The sequence below is a fragment of the Phaeoacremonium minimum genome (assembly GCF_000392275.1).
Source record: "Phaeoacremonium minimum UCRPA7 unplaced genomic scaffold PA7_03_scaffold_39, whole genome shotgun sequence".
NCBI lineage: Eukaryota > Fungi > Ascomycota > Sordariomycetes > Togniniales > Togniniaceae > Phaeoacremonium > Phaeoacremonium minimum.
The window spans coordinates 152,230-174,647 of NW_006920946.1; the positions used below are offsets into that span (position 1 = coordinate 152,230).

Consider the following 22,418-nt stretch of genomic DNA (forward strand, 5'->3'; position numbering starts at 1 on the left):
CACTTCGGTGGCAGTATCTCCTCAAACAATGGACGTAGGTTTGGTTTTCTTGAATGGACGTCGGGCACAGAGATTATTACTTTGCCTTTTCCAATCCACTTTCTGTCATGCCCAGCTCTGCCAGCAATCAAGATACGTTCCCATGGTTTCCTCCACTGTGAGTCAATTGCACAGATCGGCTCACCAGATGTAGTTACCTTCAACCAGGTCCACTCATCCACCAACTTTAGCCCCCAGTCAGCAAAAAGGCCGTGAGATGATGTGAGTAGTTCTAGTATGGCCGGCTTGTTGGTCACCCACACCGCAACAAGACCGTTTGAAGCCAGATGTGCGGCGACAGGGATGCTTGACAAAATATCCCGTATGCCATCCAAGTTCTCTGCGATAGAGTAGCTCCCTTTCTTTCTCCGAACCGAGCGATTTGGCCACGGTGGGTCGAGAACGATGAGATCAAATATGGGAGCTTGTGCCAAGAATGCCTCTCGTTGGGACTCAATGCTCCCCAGCAGGTGAGTTGAGCCCTCCGGCATCAAGAAGTCATCATTAGATAACGACGCAGCCGGGTGGTGATCTTCTATAGCGTCTAGCTTTCGTTTCTTCGGTTGCGACAACTCACCGGCCGCCGCGGGTTGCTTATGGATGCGAGGTAGACACCATGGGCCTGGATAGAATTGCCTCACATCTTCAAGAGCATGGCTCACGGCTGCTGCTGTCATCAACTCGGTCACTTGAGCCGAAGGATGAAGCAAAGGAGCGGCAACTTTAGGCTCAGGAGTCTGGAATGGAGTTTCCACGGGCTTCGTCGAGATAAGTCTCTTTCGGAGAGTAATATCCGAGTCGAGCTTGTCTGAAAGCACTTGAGCTTCTTCGATAGCCCTGGGCAGGTCGAGCAAGACGACGTTCCTGTCCTTATTTTGGAACAGGATGGACGAGTAGACCATCTCTGGGTCGCCGCAAGGCGTGCAAGACAAGTCCCAAGCCCTATACCGGAGATATCTTTCGTATTGGAGGCCAGAATCGTAGAGGTCGGCGCGGTTCGTGAGCTCGGCAATTCTCGGCTCGGGGAGGTGGGAGAGGTGGAGTTGTACCGCGGAGAGGGCCAGGTGCAGTGCAATTTACAGTGCTCGAGAGCCCCTACCGCAGTAAGCCGGCTGACCAAATGGCAGGCCCTGAGAAGCCCGGCCAGGTGCGGCGAAATACACTTGCAGGAGCATGACGTCCGCTTTCGCATTTGTTTCCCGCATCTCCTCCTCCACGATCTTCCTTCCCCAGACTTAACTTCAACACACACGACCAACTCCCAGATCTGACCCCGCGTGACTTCACGTTGCGAGGCCTCGTCGAAAGGTCTCTTTAGAGTGTCTAACTCCAACCCGTTCCCTTATCACGTCAGATACCGGAATGTTTCCCCGGTAGCAACTCTAGGGTCGTCTCTTGAACTCCAGTCGGCTCGGCTTCAAACGGGTCTTCCTCTCCAGGGAATGCCGCCGGCCTTCGCGGACCATGCCTCCATGCCGGGGATATCGCAACACGAATCACGACAGACCGCCGCCGGTCTCGTCGAAAGGAAGAAGGAGAATGTCGCTATCTGCCCCACCGACTCCGAGGCGGTAGTGCCCCAGAGGAAGAAGGTCGACAAGCAAAGTTTCGACTATGTGTGGCGATCGGGTGTCGCTGGCGGCTTTGCAGGTTGTGCTGTGAGTATACTCGCAATGAATAACTGAAGATACGGCGACTGACGCGTAGATATAGGCAAAGACAGTTGTAGCGCCACTCGATCGAGTCAAGATTCTATTTCAGGCGAATAATCCACAGTTCATAAAATATTCAGGATCATGGGCGGGAACGGCGAGGGCGATGATGGATATCTACGGCCATGAGGGAGCGATGGGGTTATATCGAGGACATTCGGCAACTCTTCTCAGAGTTTTCCCCTATGCGGCCATCAAATTCCTTGCGTATGAACAAATTCGGTCATTCATCATCCCGAGAAAGGAACATGAGACGCCATTTCGACGGCTCATAAGTGGCGCCCTGGCTGGCGCGACATCAGTCTTCTTCACGTATCCGCTCGAGGTCATCCGAGTGCGCCTGGCCTTCGAAACCAAGCGCGACAGTCGCTCGACTCTTGCATCGATATGCAAGCGCATATACAACGAGCAACCGCTTCCCAAGAAACCAAAGACCAAACTGCACAACGCCCCAGCGACTGTTCGCGCCATTGCAACGACAGCAGAGGCCACGGTTGACACCGCTGTGCCTCGGTCAGGCCTCACGAACTTCTACAGAGGCTTCACGCCAACGATTCTCGGCATGCTACCGTATGCGGGCATGTCTTTCCTAACACATGACACAATGGGAGATCTACTACGCCATCCGCTCGTAGCAGAATGGACGACCCTGCCGCAGCGAGAAGACGCGCCAGCGGGCAAGGCCGCGCCTCTACGATCGTGGGCGGAACTATTCGCAGGAGGAACCGCGGGTTTGATATCACAGACTTGCTCATACCCGCTGGAAGTCATAAGACGACGGATGCAGGTCGGTGGTGCCGTCGGAGATGGCCATCGGCTTCGCATAAGCGAAACCGCGGCTCTCATCATGAAAGAGCGTGGATTCCGGGGCTTCTTCGTGGGACTCACGATTGGATACGTGAAGGTGTTCCCCATGGCGGCGGCGGCTTTCTACACGTACGAGCGCTCGAAGACATGGTTTGGCATCTAGACTGGACATGACGACCACGGTCATGGGCGTTGGGGCGTATTTTTGGCATAGGAGGCATAGCATTCGCTTGTGGTAGATATTACCGGGGCACATAGGCGCAGGCCTTCCTGGATATGTATATGCGTTTTTCTTGCATGACAGCGGAGATGAAAATAGACCGAGTCTCCCTGCACTTGATATTGCTCAGCCTGGCTGTGTTTGAGTTATGATCGCGAAAAAACGGTGAGTTCAATCAAAGATAACCCCGTCGTAGTGATAGTGACAAGCGTTCTATGATATGATATCTCAAGTATTTCATCAATCGCACTCGGTTACAAAGAATCCTTTTCTGACATTTTTGAAGCTCAAGTCAATAACCAGGTGGTATCACGGCTTATGAGACAAGACGCGTTGCGGAAGTTGTTAAATATGACTATTTTCAATGGGGATATTGCTGCAAAACCTTCAACCTCGGTATGGCTTTTCAGCTTTCAATAATAACAGGAACTGTACCCCATCAGGTCTCAGCTATGGACGCGTTGATGTCACGGCTCGCATTCGCGCTGTTCAAACTCCACTTTTGGGACGATCAGTTCGAGACTAGTATCTCGATGATCGACGTTCCTTGTGCTGGAATCGTGCACATTATAGCTCCCCTTGCGTCGTGCAATTAATTGACTACTGAGCTACTTTATAACGAGCTCATGTGAAAAGACCAAAAAACTTCGTTTTAATCTAACTTCTGATTAAAGTTTGATATTATTCTTCGTCTTATAAAGACGAAAGTATATCCACAAGAACACAAATATTCGCGAATCGTGTAAAAGAAAGCTCCTTTTCTTTTGAGTCCTCGCCTGAACATGGCATCCGGTGGAACTCAAACGGTGAAGCCTCACTCGGCACCCAGTGACCACAACCAACATGTAACCGACCCAATCGCACACTTCAAAGCCATACCCTGGTGTGCGGAGCTTCTATCCAGCCCAGGCGTCATGAACGTCACAATCCCAGAGCGCAAAGTCCTGCCGTCAGGAGAGTCTAACTTCGTACGCAAGGTAATGAACAGCGGGACGACAGTGCGCGCTTGTGTGACGTTCTTCCAGCTGGTGAACAAGCGGACGTTGGCGGCTGATAAGAGGCCAATGTCCAAGTCGACGGAGCTCCTACAGGGCGGCGGCAAGGCGGATGGCGAAGAGCCGAAGAATCCTTTCATACTGATGACTGCACTGCTGGATCTCGGTGAGGACATGTGCTCGTATCCGGGCATGCTTCATGGCGGGCTATACTCTGTTCTGCTAGACGAGGTGATGGGGACTGCGGCAAACTTCCAGACTGGTAAGTAAACTACCAAAATGCACCATGTTTTGATAGAACGAGCTAATGGGATCAGCCAATGCTGCATACACTGCAGAGCTCACCACGAAGTACAAAAAGCCCGTTAGGACACCTCAAGTAGTGCTGATCAGAGGGCGAGTCATCAAAAAAGAAGGTCGCAAGCTGCAAGTCAGGGGGACCATTGAGGACAAAGACGGTATGAGTGTCCCGTTGCGATAGTAATAGATCCAGTAAATACTAATACAGCCAGGAAACATTCTAGCAGAGTGTCAGGGGGTGTGGTCAGAGTCTGGCAATAAAACAGGCAGAAGTCAACTTTGAGAGCGGTATGAAGAGTTTTGTAATTATCACGTCGATAAATTCAGAATCATGTCTTAATATCTCGCTATTATGGTCCTCGACGCCTCGCTCCTGAAGAAAATCAGCCCTTTGTAACCCTCGCAATGTAGTTTAGAGTGCAACATTCTTGTATTGCTCGTTACTGTACTGGCTGTTGTATTGAGTATTGTTGTACTGGCCGTTATCGTACTGAGCGTTGTTATACCCGCCATTGTTATACTCAGTGGGCGCATGTGGCTGTCCCGGCCACTGTGCTTGTGGTGGCCCGTATTGCGGCCCGCCCAGGAGAACAGTGTTCTCTGGTTTCGAAGTCTTGTTCCTTTTCTTAAAGAATAACGGTGGTGGTTTCGGTAGGTGGTTCACGACCAGAATGAAGAAAAATGTCAAGCAGAGCGTCGGTAAGATCCACGGTGTTGACTGGAATTGAGACGCATCGTGGTCGTTTAGGCTGATGAGAGACACGAGTGCGAGACCAAGACCAATCAGGAAATTCAGAACGGCTCGGAAGATGTTAAAGGCTGTCCATCGCTTCATACGGGAGATGATGAATAGGAGATTCATCAAAATAAGGACTATCCCGGCGGCCACGAATGTATAGATGAACTGTACATCAATTAGTCCAAACCTGATCTTACATCAAATGCATTCTGAACTTACCACGAGGTAGAAACGGTCCCAGTTCTCTGTGTTGACTTCAGTCTCAAATTCGGATGCATCGCCCGAATATTCAGTTTCCGCTATTGAATCGATTTTGAAAGAAGTGAAAAGCGAGTTTTCGACCGTTGTGAAAATGTTGACGATGGACTCATTGAAAATGCGGGATGATTCACTCGAATCGAGCGTAGGTAGCTCATAGAATGACTCATTTAAGCCCTTCAGCTTATCCAAGGAGTCGTCATAATCAATATAGGTATTGACATAGACTGGAGGGTACAGCTCGAAAACATCCGAGACTGTTTTATTGAGCGTGTTGAGAAACCATGTCTTGTAGTTTGCGCCATCTGGAACATCGGCACTGAAGGCATTATCGATCTTGTCGCTAAATCCAAAGATAACTTCTAGGATCTTCCACCAAATGATGAACTGTGAAGAGCCCTCAACGAATAGTGTCAGAGCCAAGTGGAAGGGGAAGTGGAGGAAAGCCCAGCAAAGCTGACGGATGGGTGGTAGGTGGATGTGTCTCTGCCAATCGAAGTATATCTGATAGACAATATACATTGTTGCTATTCCGGCTGTGATCACTCCAATCGTTGCGCCAGCTTCGGTTTGTTAGCCAAGCATCGAATATATTTTTTGGTTTCAAAGACTTACTCCAAGAATTGGGATTCTTAACGATTGTCGTCACGTTGGTACACACAACGATGATACCTTCGCCGATAATGATTAATGTCAAGAGGCTCATTCGATTGACCAGATGAGTTCCTTTAAAGCTCAGGACATCCCAGACAAGGGAGAAACCGACGTTAAGGGCAGTCTCAAGGACAGCAATGATATACCAAGCAATATACACACGACTATTGTAGTCTCGGAACCGAAATGTAATGCCTAGATAGATCATCGCGGCAACAAAGTGCAGTCCAACCATTAAGGAGAGCGGCAGTTTCGCTTTTTGGTATTTTCGAACGTGCCAGATGATAGTGGCGTACTGGACGACCATAAGGAGTCTCGAGACCATCAATATAATTGCTGGGGTCGCATGTCAGTGACCATCGAAGGTTTGATGCCATTGTCGGCATTGTTGAAGGGGAATACTCACACATGGTCCGGAAGGTCTGCTTATTCTGATCGCTGGGATCGAAGTTCGGTGCTACGACAGCAAAGCCGATCATCACACCCAGGTGTCCGGCTCTTAGAACTCGTTCTGTTCAATGCACTTAGTTTTAATGGTCCTAGAATACGCATCCTGCGAGTCTTACCGAAGACGCTATCCGTCACAAATCGAACATCGAAAAGGCCTACCAAAGCCCAGGTAAACCAAAGCATGCTTGTCACAAAGTCAACGAAAGTAGTTTCCTCAAACCGAGAGAAAATGCTCACCAAAAATACCCAACGTAGGAAGTTAACTTATTTCGATCTGTTACTTCGTGAACTTCCGAAAAGACGGTCAAGTTCTGTATTGCGGACAATTAGCACATCTTTTTAAAATCTAATCCAATATAATCATATTGTCATGGTACATACGGCAGCAAAGAACAGATCGAAGAACAATTCGATGTTTGTAGCTTCTTCATGCTGTGAAGAGGACTTAGCCAGGGCGTCACATCCACGTTCGGCCTCATGCTTACACGCTGAAACTCGGGGCAGTCATGATTGGGCCCGTCTCGAAACCCTAGAGACTCGACATCGGCCGGCGGTGCTTGCTGGTATGTCGACGACGAAGATGAGCTGGCCCTCTTTTCACCAACCAAAGGACTCCTGATCAAGCGAAGCTTGTTCGTTGTCTGCATGTGGCCGAGCTCATGGTCCTCCATGTTTGCTCACTCGAGTGGACTTTCGAGTTGATCGGCGGAGATGTGCGTAACGAGCAAGACATGATATCTACAGGTGGTGCAAGGGAATACTGCCTACATATATCGTGCGACCCCAGGCTTGGCGAGTCATGGGCGAAGCTATTCAACATACTACCATCCTCCCCACAGTGAGACTAAAGGCGGCACAGCCAGAATGCATGAGAGACCGTTTATCACACCCAGAGGATTATCAAGATTTGGCTTTGATCCAATCATTCGTTGTACCGCAGGAGATCATGGATCCTTTGGCGAGTGCGGCTGATGGGGCCTTACAGGGGATGTTTGCCTTATGAGGGCATGGACTGGCACCTGGGCGATTATCAATGACCTAGCTCCTCTGACCAAAGAATCCTACTCAGCCTCATGAGCTGCAGACTTGGTAGTGTGCCTATTGCTTCCTCCCACCACGGCACAGCCTTTCTGAAAAGCACCTGTCTCAGTCAAAAGAACCTAGCGCAGAGTAAAGAAAGCACGGAACACCAGAGCTCTATTACCTCCCCAGAGGCACATACCCTCAGATACAAACAAATGATCGATATTTTACGATTCTAATTGTCCACTGTATCTTGGCATAGCAACCACGACCTGCAAAACGCCTGTACAGTCATACTCGTAAAGAAACATCTCACGTCAGCAGCTATGTGACTCCTAAATAAGCTGCTGTAAAGCTTAATCGATCAACTACCAGTTTCAGCAGCAACGCCGAGATCCCTCGCCTCTCGGTGATCTGAAGAGGCTGCGGGGCTAGAGTTATTGGAGGGTCGACGGTTCGTGAATAAGTCGCTGACATAGATGCTTAGCAAACCGGTAGGAAGATTAGGTACGGCGCAGTTTGTCAGTGAGCTATAAAAAGCCAAGACATGATTGGAGCCCCGAGAGGCGCAGTGGCCCTACGTCTCCACCGAACAAGCTCGCTGCGCACCGACCCTGAACTGCTAGCCACGCTGGGGTCAGCCTCTGAACCGAGAACCTGGCAATGGCCGCGTGGCTTGGCGTGCCTTGATGCCTTCAGTCCACTCTTATTCCCCGTTTCAGTGCTCGTTTTCCGAATTCGGCGTGGTCTGATGGTGATGTGCATGAAGGTCTACAGATGAGATGATTTTGTAGACAAAATAGAGCTAACTTGCTATGTACACGCACGAATAGCTGTGTCTGACAACGCGATGAAAAACGGCATTTGGTGTATGTATGGTATGAGATCACCCTATGGTCAGCATAGCTCATATTAAGATAATTCATTCAAAATCTCAGAATAATAGCACTGATACTCTAGTGTAGACTTCATTTCATCCGTTAAAATGACTATAAATTTGGAGAATGGCAATTTTTGTGACACACTTCATGAAAAAGGCAAGCCACAGGTCACCAAGGCTCCCTGTGGCTGAAAATCCACTTAACGCGTCCTCAGTAAGGGGAAACCGCGACACGCGCCTCAGGAAAAGCCCGCGCAATGAACCCCCAATTAGCGTGACGACACATTTGTTGACTTTGAACTGCAAGCCACAGACCGCCTCCTGCATCCCCAAGAGATGCACAAAGACCCTCGCCAACACTTCAATTTAGTCTGACGGCTGCAATTGCCACAAAATGGACACACCTACTGGGAAGAAGCGTGGTCGACCCCAGAAGGATGCCGACTCACCGATCCCGACAAGTGTCAAGAAACGACGACTGAACGACGTGGATCCGTCTTCCCCATCCACCCCGAAGGCTCTGCAGGCCATTGCTTCGGCCATAACGGGTGCGTTTGGTTTCGGCCGGCGGAAACCTTCAGCACGAAGCGCTGATAAGGCCTGGGATGTTCCGGACTCGGATCATGAGGGCACGGTTGCGGCATCGCAACCGAAGCGAAAGACGCCGAAGCAAAATGGGACGGGTACAACACCAAAGGCACAGTCGAAGAATATCTACGATGTCCCTGACTCAGATGATGAAGTTGCGCCTGCCCCGACTTCTCGTGGTCGGGGCCGTAACAAGGAATTGACCGAATTGCATGAGTCTGGAGTGAACGGCAAGTCATTGCCAAATGGAAAAGAAGATACCGCAGAAAAGAAGAGGAGGCGTAGAACGAATGACTCAATCGCCAAAGAGAACGACACGAAGCAAAACTCCTCAAGAAGGCGTTCCGTTCGAGCGGAGCTCATTGAGGACCCCTCGACTGAAGATACTGCGGACGAAATTGCAGTCGATTCGCATGCGGCAATCAAGCCGAGACTGAACGGCAGGCGGAAGAGCCAGCCCGCTCAAGAATCAAGAGACGCTACACCAAAACTAAAGGGCATCCTCACCCCTTCTAAAAATCGCGGCATAAGAGGCCGGAAGAGTGTCGGTTTTGAAACCCACAGCGACAAGCTCGAAGAGGAAATACACTTTGATGACCTTCCTTCAAAGCCAACTAAATCAGCAACCAAGACGACCAAGACTTCCGAGAAAGAGATTGCTGCAGAGCCAGAATCAGAGGAAGCAGAGGAATCTGACGAGGAAGAGGATGAAGAAGTTTGCGTCATATGTTCGAAGCCAGATTCTGAGCCCCCCAATGAGATTCTCTTTTGCGACAATTGCGACATGGCTGTGCATCAGGAATGCTACGGTGTGCCAGAGATTCCCCTTGGGGACTGGTTATGCAGAAAGTGCTCTGGGGATGATGAAAAGCTAATGGGTGCTTCCGGAGAGGCCACATCCGTCATCGTCTCTGAGGACGTACCGGATATTCCCAATTTCGACCAACATCTTCGCTCGCTGCAGCGTGTTCTGCTAGATCGGTGTACTGGAAGGCGAAGGATCAAACTCCGAGGCCAGGATGAAGCATATGACACAACATATCAGCTTGTGGAACAGACCGTACTCGCTGGAGAAGGAAACTCTATGCTAGTGATTGGTGCTAGAGGTTGTGGAAAGACAACGGTAAGTGTACATCACTCAGACTTGCGAAGACGTGGCTAATATCCAGGAGATGGTGGAAACTATCATCACAGACCTAGCTTCAAATCATAAGAGCGAGTTTCACGTTGTGCGGCTCAACGGCTTCATTCATACGGACGACAAGATTGCCCTCAAAGATATATGGCGGCAACTGGGAAGAGAGATGGAAGTTGAGGATGAACTCGTCAACAAAACGAACAACTACACTGACACACTAGCATCTCTACTGGCATTGCTCTCGCATCCTTCCGAAATAACGCAAACAGAAGAGGGTATTACCTCAAAGTCCGTCGTCTTTATCATCGATGAGTTTGACCTTTTCGCCACGCACGCGAGACAAACCTTGCTTTACAATCTCTTCGACATTGCTCAGTCAAGGAAAGCCCCCATTGCAATTTTGGGCCTCACAACTCGTATCGATGTAGTAGAGAGCCTTGAAAAAAGGGTCAAGAGTCGCTTCAGCCACCGATATGTCCATCTATCACAGCCCAAAACCCTTCCCGCTTACTGGGACATTTGTAAACAGGGTCTTGCTATTGACCTCGAAGATGCTGAGGCAGAGGGCGTGGACACCTCACTTGCTGGATTTGAAGAGTTTCTCAACTTGTGGACGGATAAAATCGACGATCTCCACAAGAAAACGGCCTTCAAAGACCATCTAGAGTACCATTACTACACCACCAAGTCGGTCCCCGGGTTTCTCACAACATGCATACTGCCCTTGTCATCTCTCAAGCCGACAGACCTGACGTGGAGAATGGCCCCCGGGATCAAGACGATGATCACCCTCGAGCCCCCTGACTCGAAGCTACATCTACTGTCGTCTCTGTCTGATTTGGACCTGTCGCTCCTCATCGCAGCGGCACGGCTGGATATCGTGGCTCACACTGACACGGTCAACTTTGCCATGGCTTACGATGAGTACACCTCGCTCATGGGCAAGCAGAGGGTGCAGTCTGCCAGCTCTGGCATGCTTGCATTGGGGGGTGCAAGAGTTTGGGGTCGGGGTGTCGCGGAGATGGCTTGGGAAAGACTCATTACTCTCGGCCTTCTGGTGCCTGCAGGTCTGGGAGGCAGACGCACGATAGGTGCTGGTGGTTTGGAGGCGAAGATGTGGAAGCTCGAGGTTGCGCTGGAGGAGATACCGCTCGCTGTCAAGCTCAATGCCGTCCTTGGTAGATGGTGCAAGGAGATATAATTTTACTGAAGCTTAGTGGTTACTTTGTATCAAGTCACTGAAACACCTCTTCATCTTTACATGGAAGAGCGTGTTCGTAGAGGCTACGATTGGCTAGTAACCCCTCTTTCACTGCTATTACCCCTCTTTCACTGCTATTTTAGCCTTCATCAACATCGCCTGGGTAAAGGAGAACCTCATTTTTTGTGGCTTGCATCGTCAAGCGGGAGAACGATATTGCGGCCCAACGAGTTTTACACTGCAATATTAGACTATCGCCACACTTGCTCTTGGTTGTTTGGAGACAGAAATGTTTGTAGTGCAACAAATACCTGGTTCAAGCAAGCGGCATTTCCACCATGTGTTGCCACTACGTATGCACGCTTGTAGGTTGCATCACAGACTGACAGGATAACAGGATCAGGTCCACTGCACTGCATTTAGTCTTTCAGGAGATTGCGCTCAAGATCTTGGTAAGCCTTCCGATCAAACCTCATGAGACTGAACCAACTCCACGCCGGAGTGACCATCCACCTTTATCTAAAACTTGACTTACAGCCAGTAACGCAGCAGCAGAATAGTCACAACTGCTTCATTGTGAAGTGCCATGTTTAGAGCGTCCAACGTGCTGTTCTGAAACGAGTCTGGCGTCTAACTGACAGCGCCGCGGATGATCTGGTCGCTAATCTGGGGAATCTGGCTGGCCGAAGAGTGGTGCAGTCTCTTGAGTCTATTTATGGTTGCACTGCCACCGGCTACCAGCACAACGGCCCACGCCGCGCCCAACGGGAACACTCCATTCTCACCCAACACTGCCGCCAGTAGCAAATCCCAAGCTACAATTGGCTACTATCCGTCCTTTGAAAGCCTTCTTCGGTCTCTGCGCTATCCGGACTTCTTGTTGCTTCCCTTGAGAGTCTTCATCTGACATGCCATATCTCGGCAGAGTGCTGTAAGAATCTAATATTCTCCCTTAACTCTTTATTTCCTCTGTCTCAGTAGACGTGCGTCTACTTCTTACCTATGACCTGAATTGTCTCGGTGCAAGACCTGGTCATTCTGTGCTACTACGCTGTGACAGTCTCACATGCCGCAGCCGGGACTCTTGACTTCCGGCGACTTTTGAAGTCGATCTCTTCCTCTTTCCACAGTATTATCAAAGCTCTCTCTTCAATCTGTTGTTCTTTCTTCCAAGCGTTTTGATCATCCACATGTCCGGTGTCTCTCGCACAACCGTCGTTTACTAGCCATAGAGGCCGGGAAAGTCAAATCAGTGGCGGCTTACGTTCGCTGCACATTGTCGGCCGCCCGTGCTTTTCACTTTAGAGAGCTCTTTCTATCGTCGCTAAACGATATTCTAAACTCTCATTATCCGTTCTAGAAATTCATAGTCGCCAAAGATGTCAAAGAGGACAGTATTCACAACAATCAGCCCCCTACCACCGGGCATCACCCGAGAAGCGGTCCTCGACTTCCTGAAGGACCACCTGGGCATGATCGACCTGAACCCGCTGATCAAGGAGCGCCATCCCATCAAGCCGCCTCCGGAGGCGGAGCCGGAGGAGGTCCACTGCACTTGGTACTCGCTGACGGACGAGATCACCTACCTGCCCGGCGGGCTGGCGACGGGCGACGTCAGCTACACCTGCGCCTTCTACGACCTGCCCAACGGCATCCAGACGCACTGCCGCGCGCCGCTGGGCGTCGACATCCGCGCCAAATGGAGCCTCAACGGCACCCTGCCCGGGGAGCCGCTGCAGCCCGTCGAGCTGGGCATTGGCGCGCCGCAGACGGGGCTGTATATCCGCGAGGACGTCGACCTGCGGTGCAATCTGCTCATGGCGGGCTTCGTCAAGAAGAACCTCAAGAAGTCTCACGGCGTCCTGATCGACCGCCTGGTGTCCAAGGCGCGGCTCAATGCCCGCAACGGCTCCGGCGACCACCAGCAGCGCGACCGCCTAAGCACAGGGGAGAAGCCGTCGTCATTGCGATCATGGAGCCCGGCGCGACCTCCGCCGTCACAACCTCTCGGGTGGCCGCCAGCGACACAGGACAGCGCGGCTACGCCGCCGCGTAGGACGAGCCCTGCGCGGTATCCGCCAGCGTACACACCGTCCGGCCGATACCCGAGTCCTCACCAGAGGGACATGCACAATCAGCTGCATCTGTACCAAGCTAACGGCCATGATCACGTTGTCCCTCACCAGCAAGGACACGGACAGTATGACTCCGCGCCCGTCTCCCAAAGGTCAAGCCCTGCACCGCCGTACACCCTCCCCACGCCTACGAACCGTGACCCATCCCTCTATCCCAATCCCCTACGGCTGCGCAACTCATCAACCAGCTCCGCAGGCAGCCAAAGGGATATCAGCGCTCAACCGTCTTGGAACCAAGACAGCAGCATCAGCAGCCACCACCACCAGCACTCGAGGAGCGCCAGCACGCAAAGCCAGCCGCACGCAGACTACCCCGAGATGAACCCCTACTCCGACGGCGCAGGAGAGGACACCACGCCGCAGGAGCAGAAGCAGCCGCAGCCGCCCGTGTTCATCGCGGAGCTGAGCGGGCACGATCCGCGCGACGTCATCTACCGGGCGGGCTTCAGGCCAGACGAGCTGGCGGATCACCCGGCGTCGCTGCGGCCTGGGACCAACAGCAGCAGGATGGCGGGGACGCTGAGTGGGCCGTTCGTCGCCGAGCTGGAATGAAGGCTAGTGACCGGTTGGTGGTGGTGGTCCGAAAATAAAGGGCTTGGTCCCCTAATTAAACGTCTTATTTAAAAAGTTACGATTTTTACGAGCTCGAGGAATGCATTTTCGGGAGCGGGTCCGTGTTTGTTTGTTTGTTTGTCATGTGCGGCTTTTGTTTACTTCCAGGGGCATCGTTTAGGTGTTCGTTGAGTGCGGAGATTGTTGTTGCATTGATACCCCAGGAGTATCGGGTTCCCATCCAATCCAGTTCAGTTGAATCAAGAGTCACTTCACATTCACGGTCACTTCACCTCGCAAGATCTCGTGCCAACCATCCAGTGTAGTAAACTGATAAAATTGATCATTCTTGGCGCCCACCATTAGGTACACGAGACTGAGACCGGGGAAGGAAAAGAAAAAGGGAGCAAGCAACGACCAGGGCAGGAGAGAAAAGCCAAATGTCCCAAACCATGCTTTGAAAAAACTATCCTACCATACCATACATCTGTGTCCCTCCCCTGTTCCTAGATTCGTCTGAGGGGTGGGGGGGAGAGAGAGAGGATTTCCAACAATGCGCGCGCGTTTGGTTTGCGTTTTCAATAAATAAACAGTCCTGTACAATACACTCTTTGGAACCGTTTCCCCCCTGATCCAGATCACGCGGCCATCCCTCCTATTCCCGAAGGGCGCTTTTGCAGTGACGTTGCCGGGGCGGAAAAAAACGTGCCGGTCCGACCAGTCCAGCCACACATCTCGGATACGGGCCGGGGAGGGGGAAGGCAGACCGGCGTCTTTCTCTTAATTGGGTAAGAGATGTCATTGATAGAGGGGGTGTTGAGATGTCGTTTTGAGAGAGAGAGGTCAAAAGACAAGCCCCTTACAGGACAGCGGCACCGATGGCAGCGGCGCCGACGGCGACGGCAGCGCCGAGCATGTTCTTGACGGCCGGGGCACCTGCAACGACGACGTAGGTCGCGCTGGGGGAGGGCACGACGGGCACGGTCCAGACGCCAGTGCCGGCAGGGGGCGCCGGGGTGGGCTCAACGGGGACCTCCTGAATAGGGGCGGGGGCATTAGCGTCTGCGCTGGCTGTTGGACTCAGGGGACGAGCGACTTACAGTGACGATCGTGCAGGGGCAGTCAGTGACAACGAGGTGGGTGGGCTCGGTGACAGTGTAGCAGATCTCGTTGAAGGTCAGGACAGTCGGCTCCGGGCAGTAGGTGGTGAACTCGGCAACAACGGTGGTGACGGTGGTGGTGGCGTTGGAGAACGAGGTCACCGTGGAGGTGGTCTGAGCAGCAGCGCCAGCAACGGCGGCGGCGAGGGCGAAGAGAGTCTTGGTCTGCATTTTGGCGGTTGGTTGTTTGGTTGGCGATTTCCGAAGAAAGGTCGTTGGTGGTTGTTGGAAAAAGAGTGTCGACGGTTGGCTGATTAGTTATTAACGAGTGGTCTGTCCCGAGGGATGCTGTAGCGAGCGACTGAATGAGTGTATGCGAATGTGATGAACAGAAACAAAAGAGAATCGCCGAGAAACGGGAGACAAGAGTTGCTCTTATGGACGAGCTCTCGAAGCCTGTCTCCGGCTGGATCACAACACGAGCTTCAACTACCAAACATGCTTAATGTCCATCTGAGACATCGTAAGTTTAATTATCGACCAATCACTTGAGTCTCTTTTCAGGTACGATCAAAACAAACGTCGCCGGACCCGTGTGATGTCGGTGTTTCTCGGCCGTCAAGAATGTGGGTGAGCCTCAGGCCCGGAGCGTCTGGGCATGGCTTCATTCCAGCCGCTCCGTCCAGACTGCGGGCAACGGCTGCGGCGCGCCGCCACCGCGTCAATCACACATTCCATCCGGCCGATGAACAACCGAGCTTGCAGCACGCGCGACCAGTTTGACACATTTTGTATACGATTCCGTAATTTCTCTCGAGGCCAACTCCTGACGGGGTCACACCTCCACCGCGCTAGTTTGTTTACTATGTACACAAAATGCATGCAAACAGAGAGAGCCTCTGTCCCCGGCCTCTCGACGGCTCCACTGCAGAAGGCAGCTGAACCCTCATCTGATTAGACGATATATAGCATAGGCTTCGCCTTCCATGAACATCAGGAACTTCAATGCCAAGATTGGTCCTGTCGCCACTTTCAACAATGTGGTTCATGTCGAAACCAGACCCATCGAGATCTGGGCCGGGCAGAGCCCAGTCAGTCAATCCACTCGCTTCCCCTTTCTACCGTAATAAGCCGTAAATGGGCTTTGAAGAGTTGAGCCACCCTATGTTTTTAGAGTCTGCCGACTCTTCATGTTTCTCTCTATGCATGGTATCCTTTCCAACGCCGTGGGTTCCTGAAGAGACAGTGCAAATGATTGTTAAGGTGAAAAGAGGCGGGCTTTGTGGCCATTAATAAGGGAGGGTTTCAACGCCAAATCAAAAGATGCAGGGAGGGGGTGTATGCATCGAATCATAAAGCAATGACTCCTGTCAGCTAATGCTAGCCGAGGTGAAGAAGAGAATCTATGCAAAGCCTGTCATGAAAAAAATGTAGCTGGTCGTAACAAGGTGAAGCTGGATGCAAACGAAAAATTTCGGGGACAAAGGAGCAAGCTGCTTTGGCAGTTCCACTTTGTAGCGTGTATGGCGGGTGCGTTCCCGCGTCTGCTGCTGATCGACAGGGCAGGATTCCAGTGTGAAACCACATCGTGTTTATTTGCGGTTAGATCTGCTCTGGCTTCGCTCAGGAACGCGGCCTTGAGCACCGCCAATCGCGATCGAATCAAAATCATAGTGCTTGAGGGTATGCTCGTATTTGGGGCTCCGCAGGAATTTCGGCACCGAATCCTAGTGGTTTGTTAGCACCTCGTCTTTTAACCACAAGATCATGACTTGTCTTTCTACTCACACTAGCCATCAACTTGAAAACAGCATTCTGAGCATCCTCAAACAGCGTTGTGACCTCGTGCAGAGTGTCGATCATAGCAACGTCCTGTCCCACCGCTTTCGTCATACGGGTTGCAAGATTATTCCGAAGTTGATGATCGATATTCAGTTCACAAGGCGAGCCGGGAGCAAGGAATGCGTTGTAGATCCCATATGCCTGAGCCATAATCTCTTTGATCCCATCCATGCTTGTGGCGCCTGGATTTTTCTGAGCCGCTCTGATGGCCAGCTTACAGCTCCTGACAAACTCGTCCACATCCAGATAGAAGGACAGGTTCTCTTCACAATGCGTCTCTCGCAGATTCTCACGGAACAACAAGCGGAGCGCAGCGTCATTGAGGATCTTGTCCAGGCGCTGGGTGTTGGAGTCTCGTGCAATACCAGCTCTGGTCACAGAGGCTGCGTCGCCCTCTGAACTTCTGCCTCTGGAGCCTCCACCACTAATGATGTCCTTGCCTCTTGCGGTGAGTTGATAGATGGCATGCTTCGTCGGCTGGTACAGCGGGCTCCCAGGGACCTGCTGCATGTATGACCTGTCCTGCTGGACAGCCTCAATCAGATCATACTCGACGAAGAGGGAAGCCAGCTCGATTGTCTCCCGCCGATCCACCGTTGTGCAGCAGTCCATCAGCCAGTCAGTGGCAGCCTTGCCAGTGAAGGTGTCCTTGAAGGTCCTGCCACCAACTTTGCGCTCCGCAGCCATCTTGACACCGGTGAGACCGTCGCGGTAATCGCTTAGTGAGTCTGAATCCGCTGAGCTCACGCTCGCCTTGATATTGGGGCCGTTGGCTCCGATAAAGCGTCGGAAGATGACCTCGATAGTTCCGCGGTCACTGATCAGCTTGTCCGTCTGGGCGTCCCTCTCCAAAATGACCAACTGGGTCAGAGAAGACCCAATGAGCTCTCCAACTTGCTTTTGCTGTATTCCATTTCTTGAGCAGAATCGGTCCAGAATACAGATGCCCTTCGGCGTCAGCTGCCAGACCTGGCCCTTCATGGCGTATACTTGCTGGTACTTCCCGTCAGCCGATTCGATAAATCTCGCCTCTAGGAAGCGCTGGCATATTGATCGGGCCATATCTTTGGCCATCGAGAATGTGGTAGTTGTGGTTGTGGTAACGATCCGAGAGGGGTCCTTCGGATCAGGCATTCGGTTCGACTGTGAGAACTTCAGAGACCCAAGGTTGTTGATGGCATCCTCAGACAGGAAAGTGTGCTCGACCTTGGTGAGGCGCACACGATGAGCTGATAGGGGCAACAGGCTGACGATCAGGGTAGAGAAAAGGTCCTTGAAGTCCTGTGAAGACAGTCAGCAAGTCTCGCTCTGTTATATGGCAGAAAGTGAGAAGTTCGTGAAGGTACTTTGGTAGGTGCGCCATGCCATGAGTAGCGACCTGAAAGAAAGCACCAGCAGCAGAGTCCAACTCACTTTGGTGAAGGGCCGGTCATCATCCGTCATGCGCAACAGTCTGGAGGAAGTTTGATGCATCTTGTTGTCTATCCTGGGGAGGAGAATGGGAGGTGGGTGGCTCCGGTCTGTCTCTGAGTAGGGCTGCGACGGGGGATCCTTGACCAGGTTGCTCTGGCTAGGAAATCTTGAGTCGGGTGACTGCGTCCCCAGCAGAGTGAGGGAGGATGAAGAGCGGTTCGAGGAGGTCCGGTACTGAGCCTTGTCGGGGGAGAGGTCGCTAGTGGGAGACTGGGGGTCTGGCCCTATGGACAGTCGGCTCAGAGACTGTCGAGGACGGACTTTCTGGTCAGAGATATTGGAGAAGGCGTTCTGGGTCCGGTCAATGGCGGCAGCAGCGAATGCAAACAGGCCGCCCGACCTTTGGTTTCGCGGAACGGAGCTGGTAGAGGGGCTGCTGGAGTGGTGGGCGCGGTAGTGGCTCAACGCAGCGCTTTGACCTTCGGGAAGAGGTTCGACGACGGACGAGTATGGAGCGCCGCGCAGGGAGAGAGTGCGATCGTGTGGTGGTTGTGGTTGAGGTGCGGCGGACGAGGAGTTGTGGTGGTTGTAGTTGTTTGCGTTGGACAATTGGTGGTCATGCAATGGGTTCAGGGTCGAAGATGAGGTTGAGCGGGAGGAAGACTGAGGGACGGCAGCCATCTAACACGGGAAGGAAAAAAAGAGAGGGTTAGTGAGGATCAATCAGACGTAATGTGTCAGTGAATTGGCAGGCCGGCTGGTTAATAAGAGAGAGCGAGTGAGTGAGTGAGTGAGTGAGTGGGTGAGAGAGAGGGACAAGGAAGACAAGACAATCGGTACGGTACAGTACGGCCTGGTACGGTACCACCAGCAAGCACTGCACCCGGCTGGCTCTGGCTCAGGGCCGCCCCCCGGAGCCATGTGCTGCTGTAGTGGGTGGCCTGCACTAAGGAAAAGGTAGTGGAGGGATGGAGTGGGGTGGGGGGGGAAAAGAAGAGACAGAACAGCAAGGAACAAAGGGCAGGCAACGAAGGAAAAGTGGGCCCTGAGTCAGGTAGACAGGCAGCGGAGGGTACTACCCACAGTGCGCACCGTGTGGATACTACGGTGCAGCCAATCTATTGTACCGCATAGCGAAGAGGTACAGTACATACAGTACATGTACCAGCATCTCAGATGCTGGGCTGGGTGGAGTGCCACCCTGAGCCCTGGAGACTGGAGTCCCCCTCAGGGAGATCCGCCCAGTCATCCGGCGCGCATTACAGCGGGCACTCTCTGGGCAAAATGGGCTCCCAGGGCTTGTACCGGTACTCCCGCAAGCCCAAGTCCCGAACTGGGGGGACTTTTCTGAAAATGAACCAAAAAAAACCCTTGGTGGAGTCACTGTCCACTTGCCGTTTTAACAGAGCAGAAAAGTCCCCATCCATGACCTGCCACGCTCCCTTGTGTCTTTTTCTCTAGTGTTCAGAGTAGTAGATACTTGGGATGGTAGGCAGGGACCTCAGGATTGGACTAATTGCAGGGAGGCAGCAAAAGAAAGAGGAAGAAAAAGCAAGCAAAACGGGGCTGGACCCCAAGGAGATAAGGGAAGGGGGTCAGGGGGACGCCTGCAATTGGCAGTCAGGCGCTGAAGAACTCAAGACGTTATTCCCAGCCAAATCCCTGAAGCGAGATCCTGGTAAGGCGGCGCCTTTGTCGCATCTTTTCGCATCGTTTTGGTCTCTCTCTCCAGTGGACCACTCCTCCCGAACTACTCTAAGGTGGCGGTCCGCGATCCAGCATGCTTGATGGAAAGCCACATACATGTTACGCTCAGCAAGCCGAAAAGCATTTGAGCTTCACATGCGCCGTAGCCTCTAAAACACTGTGCCGTACAGTACTGTAGAATGACGAAACGCCCGAGGGTCGGAAGCTAACAATGAAAAGAGCGGCAGTGATGAACAAACGAACGAGGGGCGGGGGTGAACTGGCAGGCTAGAGCATGATAGAACGTTTCTACTGCAGAACAATTGCGCGCTGTGGGTATCTAGTGTGACAGGGCCTTTATACTGCGTAGCGCGCTGCAGGTATAGCCTCGTAGTGGGTAGGTAGACAGGATGGGGGTAACAAAAACAGCGGCAGTTCTCTCTCTAGAGTAATAGCAGCCAGGGCGATGCAGAGAGGACAGACCTTGCTGGCCCCTTTCACGGAACACACCTTCTCCAGAGCCTAGTGGTCAAAGGAGTTGATTTGAGTGTCTATTCCTGATACCTAGTGGCTGGCCACTGGGCTGTCAGGAGGATGATTGATTATGTGCTTTGTGCAGCACCCCAGCAAGCCCAGCAGCAACGGATGAGGGGGAGAAGGCGGTCAAAGGAGGTACAGAAGGGAACAGTACGGCATGTACCCAATAGCTGGCGTGATGGATGGACGGTGCGAGGGAAGTGAGCGAGCAGGGGCAGGCATCTAGCGAATCGAGTTGGCTGCGAGAGCCTGGCGCTGCACGTCGGGCATGGCCAGCATGGCTAGCTCGTGGGAGGAAAGTCTCACAACATGGTCGGCGAGATCTGCGCGTGGCTTCCAGGGATCTTTCCCACAGCCCCAAACTGCTTTGGGCATGGCAACCCCTGCAGCCACGCCGTGAGAAGTGTGAGAAATGCTTCCATGGTGCGTCGCCAGGCCTTGGTGGCGTCCCCCTGGCGTCCCCCCCTTCCCCCCTGGTCGCACAAATGGTGCCACTCAGCAACGCTGCTGTGTCCCTCACACTGACTGGACTGACGGACTGCCTGACTGGGTACGGCGACTTGCCTGACTCTTGCACAACAGATGCTGAGTCCTGGCGAAGTACCCCTAGTCGCTAGGTATGGACAGTATACTGCATACTTCTGAACGGCCATGTGCAACTGCAACTACACCTGCAACTGCAATTGGGCAACACGGCACTGCGCCGGTCTCTTGGACTTGCGGGAGTGATTCCTTTTACCACCAACAGGTCTATTCAGTTGACACCTCGACTACGAGGCTCAGGCTATTGAAGTAGCTTTCAAAGGCTGTTTGTCTCGGCTGCCAGTGACACCCTGTTGTGTCTCTCCTGGTCTTGGTGCTGCCTCTGCAAACCGAAGAGCCACTTGGCTCTTGTTGCTGTACTACAGGGCGGGGTCGGAAATTCATTGTAGACAAACACGCATATACTTCGTTTGAAAGCGGCCACTGGGCACCGACCAGGCAGAGTCATTGAAATTGAAAGGTTTTGACAGGTTTCCAGCCATTTGGCGCCCACCAGCCGTTGGGCTGAAGATGTGTTTGAGGGGAGATGAAAAAAGCAACATCGGATCCATGGCGTACCATTGGGCAGGGAAAGGGTGCAACATGATGGAATTGAAGATAAGCTGGAATTTCGGAAAGCAAAGCCCTGCAAAATACGTACCTTGGGTGGTGTTTGCTTATTGGCTTGGCCGCGTGTGTTGGTGAAGTAGCTTTCAGGGTTTGGTTGAAGGGTGCTAGGAGCTTGGCAGTATTGACAGGGTGACTTGCGACGACTGTATGGATCACGCTCATCAGATGCCGTCAAGAGGCCGGCAAGTTATGTGTAAAATTGCGCCAAATTTAAATCCAGATTGACGGAGGTAGGTAGTGAGGGCTAAATGTCGATATTTGCCTGGTGAAATGATAACGACAGGATGAGGCTCTGAGAGCCACGGCAGGTATCTACCTAGGTAGTGACCAATGTTCGTTATTTCCAATTTGGCCTGGTGGAAAATGGCAGCTGCAATGAGGGACACAGGTATGCATCAACTACCTCAAAGCTGCCAGCGTCTTATTCCAGGTGCCTAGCGCCCGAGAATTAGCCCTTCTGCTTCTTTCAAGACGCAGCAGGTAGCCTCAACGGAAGAAGGGGTGACGGACAATGTATCCAGAATTTCAGGGGCTGTCTGCGTGCTAGAGCGCCACAAACGTTCCAGTGGAAGCTGTCAGTCAGCCTGCAGCCAATTGATGGTTCCAGAACAGCCGCGAAATCCTTCTTTGAAGTCAAGGTATCGACGCCCAGGGTTTGACCTCGAGGTACATGAACTACCTGACAGGCGGATGGTCAGCTATGAGTATGATGATCTCAAGATGCATCAAATTGTGAATCGAGTTGCTGGTCATTGGCTATCCCAAGAGACAGGCCACAGAGACTACACACTGTGCTCGACCCATTTGCTAGGTCCTTGATTTGTTCTGGAGAGCCGAGGAACGCAAGCAGACCCAGAAGCCAGAGCCAGACCCTTGGGAATGGATGGAGGCTGTTCGGATGTGGAGCGCGCCTTGTGTCAGGAACTTGCAGAGTTTTTGTTCCAAAACAATTTCTAGAAGGAAATTGAAGACGGAAATTGGCAAGGCATAGGGCGGT

At 52.3% G+C, this 22,418-nt stretch overlaps 7 protein-coding genes across 7 annotated transcripts; 4 read left to right on the forward strand and 3 right to left on the reverse strand.

Annotated features, from left to right (window-relative positions):
* Positions 1–1,159: 1,159 nt before the first annotated feature.
* On the forward strand, positions 1,160–2,721 carry UCRPA7_495 (putative mitochondrial carrier protein leu5 protein; the record flags this gene model as incomplete). Its single annotated transcript, XM_007913090.1, has 4 exons — positions 1,160–1,186; positions 1,545–1,697; positions 1,753–1,958; positions 2,028–2,721. 4 exons carry the CDS (start codon positions 1,160–1,162, stop codon positions 2,719–2,721), a joined length of 1,080 nt encoding a protein of 359 aa, XP_007911281.1.
* Positions 2,722–3,692: 971 nt separating this feature from the next.
* Positions 3,693–4,254, forward strand: UCRPA7_496 (putative thioesterase thiol ester dehydrase-isomerase protein; the record flags this gene model as incomplete). The annotated part of the gene is made up of 3 exons (XM_007913091.1): positions 3,693–3,746; positions 3,804–4,035; positions 4,091–4,254. The coding sequence occupies 3 exons, from the start codon at positions 3,693–3,695 to the stop codon at positions 4,252–4,254; spliced, it is 450 nt and encodes a 149-aa protein (XP_007911282.1).
* Positions 4,255–4,485: 231 nt separating this feature from the next.
* UCRPA7_497 (hypothetical protein) lies at positions 4,486–6,203 on the reverse strand (the record flags this gene model as incomplete). The annotated part of the gene is made up of 4 exons (XM_007913092.1): positions 4,486–4,977; positions 5,032–5,633; positions 5,686–6,060; positions 6,131–6,203. 4 exons carry the CDS (start codon positions 6,201–6,203, stop codon positions 4,486–4,488), a joined length of 1,542 nt encoding a protein of 513 aa, XP_007911283.1.
* A 2,268-nt stretch (positions 6,204–8,471) lies between these two features.
* UCRPA7_498 (putative origin recognition complex subunit 4 protein) lies at positions 8,472–11,004 on the forward strand (the record flags this gene model as incomplete). The annotated part of the gene is made up of 2 exons (XM_007913093.1): positions 8,472–9,788; positions 9,880–11,004. 2 exons carry the CDS (start codon positions 8,472–8,474, stop codon positions 11,002–11,004), a joined length of 2,442 nt encoding a protein of 813 aa, XP_007911284.1.
* Positions 11,005–12,383: 1,379 nt separating this feature from the next.
* UCRPA7_499 (hypothetical protein) lies at positions 12,384–13,691 on the forward strand (the record flags this gene model as incomplete). Its single annotated transcript, XM_007913094.1, has 1 exon — positions 12,384–13,691. One exon carries the CDS (start codon positions 12,384–12,386, stop codon positions 13,689–13,691), a length of 1,308 nt encoding a protein of 435 aa, XP_007911285.1.
* An 859-nt stretch (positions 13,692–14,550) lies between these two features.
* On the reverse strand, positions 14,551–15,022 carry UCRPA7_500 (hypothetical protein; the record flags this gene model as incomplete). Its single annotated transcript, XM_007913095.1, has 2 exons — positions 14,551–14,727; positions 14,792–15,022. 2 exons carry the CDS (start codon positions 15,020–15,022, stop codon positions 14,551–14,553), a joined length of 408 nt encoding a protein of 135 aa, XP_007911286.1.
* A 1,361-nt stretch (positions 15,023–16,383) lies between these two features.
* On the reverse strand, positions 16,384–18,106 carry UCRPA7_501 (putative developmental regulator flba protein; the record flags this gene model as incomplete). Its single annotated transcript, XM_007913096.1, has 3 exons — positions 16,384–16,518; positions 16,580–17,914; positions 18,047–18,106. The coding sequence occupies 3 exons, from the start codon at positions 18,104–18,106 to the stop codon at positions 16,384–16,386; spliced, it is 1,530 nt and encodes a 509-aa protein (XP_007911287.1).
* Positions 18,107–22,418: the final 4,312 nt, after the last annotated feature.